At 26.4% G+C, this 6,034-nt stretch overlaps 1 protein-coding gene across 1 annotated transcript; it reads left to right on the top strand.

The window, feature by feature from the left end:
- The first annotated feature begins 315 nt into the window (after positions 1 to 315).
- Positions 316 to 3,846, top strand: LOC114280284 (two-component response regulator ARR5). Its single transcript, XM_082871355.1, has 4 exons — positions 316 to 878; positions 978 to 1,129; positions 1,247 to 1,317; positions 3,222 to 3,846. The coding sequence occupies exons 1-4, from the start codon at positions 704 to 706 to the stop codon at positions 3,589 to 3,591; spliced, it is 768 nt and encodes a 255-aa protein (XP_082727481.1). The 5' UTR covers positions 316 to 703; the 3' UTR covers positions 3,592 to 3,846.
- The last annotated feature ends 2,188 nt before the right edge of the window (positions 3,847 to 6,034 follow it).

Below are 6,034 nucleotides of genomic sequence, written 5' to 3'. Positions count from 1 at the left end.
CAAGAATAAATTACTCAATAAACTCAACATATTGAACAATTTAAATTATCAAAACAAGATACGTGATGTATCCTATAAGTCTAACAATACCGTACAATCCACAAAAGCCATGTTTGTTTAGGTGGACATGAGCTTAGGATTAGACTAATAGTCTAATAAAATTATTAATCCGATATTTAATTAAATAATTGAAGTACGGATTAATTATTTTAAATTTAACTTTTAGTTAAGATAAGATACATAATCCAACAGATTCGTAATCTTAAAATTATTAATCATGAAGATATTAATCTAATCGGTACAAACAAACCTGACCAAAATGTATTGGAGACAAGCCTGGCACTTTCTTTTTAGTAGAAAGAGTCGAGGAGCGATATAGCGAAAGTTTCCAACAAGTCAAAGCACGTACATCAGGGGGTGGTGGTGGATATGGAGTAATGGAGATCACACCAAAATTGATTTGAGAATCCTTAAAAAGATTATAAAATAATATCATAAGATTCTTCACATTTCTTAGAGAGAGAGAGAGAGAGAGAGCTTTTTGTAATTGTTATATATAGAGAGAGAAAGAGACCTGTTTGAAAGAGACAACATGCATTTAGCATACAGACAGCTTCTGCATATATAATCACGGAGTAGTCAGATTTTCGATCAATTTGCAATCAATTTTTTTGGTAAAGGTTAAGAGATTCGGATCGGAGAGATGATCAGAACCGGTGCTGTTTCGCGGCGGAAGAGATCGTCGGACATGATCGGAGAAAGCTTCGACGACGATGTATCGCCTTCCGATTCTCATGAAGTTCATGTTCTTGCCGTTGATGATAGCCTCGTCGATCGAAAAGTCATTGAACGATTGCTCAAAATCACCTCCTGCAAAGGTACAATTCAATACAAATCAATTCTCTCTCTCTCTATATATATATATATACATATGTATGTATATGTGAATGAAGTGTTGTTGAATTGAATTGTTACAGTAACAGCAGTGGATAGTGGAAGGAGAGCTCTGCAATTTTTAGGATTAGATGAGGATAAGAGCTCAGTTGATTTTGATTTGAAGGTGGATCTGATAATCACAGACTATTGTATGCCTGGGATGACTGGTTACGATTTGCTTAAAAGAATTAAGGTTAGCTCAATCTCAATATGTTTCACAATTTTTGAAAAAAGCATGAAGAATTTGCAATGAAAATAGATATTGAAAATGGTTAGCTCATTGGTTTTTTCATTTTCTCATCATGTGCAGGGATCGTCTTCTTTCAGAGAAATACCAGTTGTGATCATGTCATCCGAAAACGTTTTGGCAAGGATCGACAGGTACATATATGAATCACTAATTCTAATCACAAAATATTTTTAGAGAGAATTTTATACATACCCGAGAATTTTGAATTTTGGTATGCTAATTTAATCAAAGAGAGCCTTGCAAACCTATATGAATCGGATACCGTTTGTTTAGACAGAAAAACAGAAAATATTTCTTATGAATTTTTTTTATAAAAATATATTTTTTAGAAAAATCATTTTATATTTTTGGTTATGGGAGTGGTGGCAATGAGAGCCACGGCAGTGATGATGGTAGTGGCTGTGGAGATGATGGTACGATGGTGGAGGTGAGAGTTGCGGTGGCAATGGAGCAATTTGGGAATTTGATAAAAAATTAATTTTTAGACTTTTCACCAAGCTCTCTCAAAAAAATTACAAAAAAGCCAAAAAAATTTAAAATTAATTTTTTGTCAATTTTTCAAAACACTCAAATGTAACAATATTTGTAAGAATTTAAATATTTTCTGTCTTTTAAAAGTAAAAATATATTTTTTTACTTAATTATATTTGTTGCGTTGATTATGAAAAATATTGATCATTTATTTTTTTTTATTGTACCAAATTTCAAAAATATATATATGGGTCTGTTTGGCCTAGTTGGATGTAGAATTATATTTTGAATTTTAAGTTTTTGAATTACAATTTGAAAAAGAGAAAATTTGTTTGATTATGAGTGTTGTTTTAAAAAGTTGATAAAAAATTGATTTTTTGATTTTTTTAACTTTTTGTTATTTTTTGGCTAAAAAAGTTGGTTTTTTGTGTAAAAAAATTAAAAAGTTAAAAAATTGACTTTTTATTCAGTTTTTAAAGTTTTGAAAGTAGTTTTGAGATGATTTTTTTTAATTAATTGATGTGAGAGAATGTAAGAGGGGAGATTAGAGAGAAAAAGTGATTGATTGATTGATTGATTTTTTTTTTGAACTCCTAGATTGAATAATAATAATAATAATAATAATAGAAGAAGAAGAGTAAGAGGAGTTTTGATTTTGAAAATAATTTTAATTTGTATTTTAAAATTTTATTTATTTATGAGTTTTGATCTAAATTATGATTTAAAAATATAATTGAGTTTTGAAAAGTAAATCAAATGTTATTTATATTTTTCACCTAAACATAGGAAGGGTTATTTTGGATGTAAATTAAAAGTTAATTTTTTAATTTTTTTTTTGATTTTTCAAAAAAATGTGTGAAAAATAAAGAAGTGATGTAATTAATAAATAAATAAATAAATCGAGAAGTTGACATTTTACCCACATGTACAAATAGGCCGAAGCTGTAGTTTGAATTTTTTTTTCTTGGCTCAGAATTTCTTCAATCAATAATTACAGAAATTGAAAATATTATGATAGAGTTTGGTAACGTTTATTTTTTTGATTTATATTTATAAAAAATTTATAAATTGATTTTTGTTTATTTTTAAAAAAATATAAATTATAAACGTGTTTGGTTTGAACAAAATATTTAAAAAATTTTAAAAACATAAACTAAAAAATATGTTTGTTCAGGCTTAAAATATTTATATTATTTTTATTATTTATGACAATGGGATCACACACATTATAATTGAAAAAAAAATTAATTAAGAAAATTAATTAAAAAAAATTAACTGAAAAAAAGAATAATTGAAAAAAAATTATTTGAAAAAAAAATTGAAAATTGAAAACGTAAACTCAAAAAATGAGTTTACGTTTTTTTTTTAATTTATAAACTGAGATAATCATTTATAAATTAAAAAAATTATCAAACAAGTTTTTATGATAATTTTTAAAATTTTTGAAAATACAAACTGTTTTTGTAAATATAAATTAAAAATTAAAAACAGTACCAAACAAGTCATATCTTTCAGGAAATTTGTGTTATTATGTTTGTAAAGTTGTGTGCTGTTTGGATGACAGGTGTTTGGAGGAAGGTGCAGAGGATTTCATACTAAAACCGGTAAAATTATCAGATGTGAAACGTTTGAAAGGTTCCATGTTTGGTGATGATCAGGTGGGGAGGGAAGATAGAATGATCAACCACAGAAATTCACCAGAGCCGTCTTATCTCTCATCATCACCATCACAACAATCAATCACACCTCCATCTTTGCCGCCATTATTATCACCATCACTATCACTATCCCTATCACTATTGTCGTCTCCAAATTCTTCACCACTATCATTCTTGTCGTTACCATCACTAGCCCCATCAAGTTCTCGAACATTATTAGATTCTTCTCCATCTAGGCCCCTTGAAATTACCAATTGTGATGAGGATTTGGAATGACGAATTGTAATTATTTTTTTGGCTTGTTTTAGGTTTAATTATAGGGAAATGCATCAGCCCCTCACGGGATAATTTCGAAGATCTCAGTGGAGTCTGATTGGTCAAATATATATATATATTTTTTTTGTTGAAGTCTTGCAAGTACAGCTCACGTAGAGCTGGGGGTGTTGGGGTCCCAGCATGGTTGTTAATTATATATTTGTGATTATAGAAATTATGGTTTTAATGGTAAAACTGGTTTAATGTTTATTAGTATCTACCCTTGTGGTATGTCAAATTTTTGTCATTTTTTTTATGTCATTTTTTTTGGGGGAAAACTTCAAGGCTAAATTGACATTCAAATTTGATCACTCTAAAAGAAATTATGGTATGTCAAATTTTTTATTTTGGGTTTTTTTAAAAATTGATGTCACTTTTTTTGGGGAAAACTTAAAGGCTAAATTGACATTCAAATTTGATCACTCCAAAAGAAATTATGGTATGCCAAATTTTTTATTTGTGTTTGGACTGTCTCCAATTCACAGTTTAGATTTGGGACAATTCGGTTTAATTTGGTCTATTTTTGGGTCTCTTTTATATAATTCAAACTGTTTATATTTTGAAATTTGTTAAATATATTATTTCTGTAAATAATCATATTGATCGGATAACGGATATTATGATTTTGAATCACTTTTGTCTAAAAAAAAATAGACAGTTAGAAAATTAACAGTTTATAAAAAAGTGATTTGTATATATAGTATCTGTTATTTGATCGAATAATGTGATTTTTACAGAAATAATATATTAAATAAATTTTAAAATATAAACAATTTGAATTATTAAAAAGAGATCTAAAATTGAGTCCGATGGACCGGACTGAACCTTTCAGTTCAGATGGTGAACGGAGTCGAGCCCTAGCCGTTTATTTTATTATATTTTTACGTCTCTGTTGGATTCAGCTGACTCACTTTTTCTAAAGTCTTATGTTTCGTTTGTTTAGAAAAAAAAGAATGATAAAAAATGAAAATGAAAGAAAGTAAAGTGAAAGAAAGAAAAGTGAAATAAATTTTATTTTATTTTTGCATGTATTTGAATAGATATAAATTTTTGTAAGAAAATGATGCAAAAAAAATATAATCATTGCATAATATAGAGTTGTAGCGATAAATATGAACATAAATGAAAACAAAATAAATTTTGTTAAGATTTGTAGGAAAAAATAAATTTTTTTATATATTTTGTAAAAAATTGTTAATTTTACTAACAATTTTTTCACCGTTATATATTTTTTTTATCAAATAAAATTGAAAATTTGACATCTAGCCTATGTTTGGCATATGTTTTTTTAGTTATTTTATTCACAAAAAGATAAAATAAATTAAAAAAATAAAATGTTATATTTAAAATATAATTATTTTATTTTGGAGTACTTACGTGTAGGTCTTAATAAGTGGATTTATTGTCTAATAGTTCTTATGAAAAAACATTTGTCATTAAAAAAGTCACTAATTGTAAGTTTTAAAGACAATTTATAAAAATCATGACAAAAAAAGTCACTAATTGTCAATTTTTAGCGACATAAATAAAAAATTATTACAAAAAAATTATTTTTAACGACAATTTTACCAAGACTTATCTTCAATAGGACTTGATGAAAATTAGGTCTAATTATTAGAACCTATTGGTAGTTTACCTTTTTATTATTTTTCTCTCATAAAAATTTAAAAAGTCAAAAAATTCATCTCAAATAAAACTTTTTAACCTCAAATTAAAATAATTAAAAAAAAATCTCAAACGACGAGTTCATCATACACAAAATTACTGACACCCCCCATGAGATTTATGTTTGTTACAGTTCCTCTTAACTTTTAGAAATTACATCTCCCTCCCTTAAGTTTAAAGTTTCATTACAAATTCCCTCCATCAGCAATTTAATTTTTTTAAATACCAATTTTGCCCTAACTGGGTAAATTACATTGACACCCCTCACATTTTAGAAATTACAATCCCCTCCCTAAGGTTTAAAGTAGCATAGCCAATTATCCTATTGGTTAGTATTAGTTGGAAAAAAAATTAATTGAAAAAATATTTTGTTAGTAAAATTTTTAAATTTTTGTTTAAAAACTAACGTAAATTCATTTTTTGAATTTATATTTTTTCATCAAATTTACAAACTCAGACAACCATTTATAAATCAAAAAAATTATCAAACAAATTTTTATGACAATTTTTAAAATTTTTGCAAATATAAATTGAAAACTGAAAACGAAATGGTTACCAAACAGACTTCAGATGGTAAATATGTCGTAAAATTAACAAATAATTAAATAAGTTACCAACGTAAGAAATGACTTATCAAAAGATTTTTAGGCTATATATGGTTTGATTTTTAGAAAAAAAAAATTAAAATTTAAAAATTAATTTGGTTAAGAAATAAAAAAATAAAAAATAATTATCATTT

Source organism: Camellia sinensis, chromosome 5, assembly GCF_055761805.1.
Source record: "Camellia sinensis isolate YWXY chromosome 5, ASM5576180v1, whole genome shotgun sequence".
NCBI lineage: Eukaryota > Viridiplantae > Streptophyta > Magnoliopsida > Ericales > Theaceae > Camellia > Camellia sinensis.
This window is presented reverse-complemented; position numbering and strand designations above follow the sequence as displayed.

Coding starts and splice junctions, on each gene's coding strand:
- LOC114280284 (XM_082871355.1), top strand. CDS start 704: ATGATCAGAACCGGTGCTGTTTCGCGGCGGAAGAGATCGTCGGACATG. Junction 879..977: donor CAAAATCACCTCCTGCAAAG/GTACAATTCAAT, acceptor GAATTGTTACAG/TAACAGCAGTGGATAGTGGA. Junction 1,130..1,246: donor ATTTGCTTAAAAGAATTAAG/GTTAGCTCAATC, acceptor CATCATGTGCAG/GGATCGTCTTCTTTCAGAGA.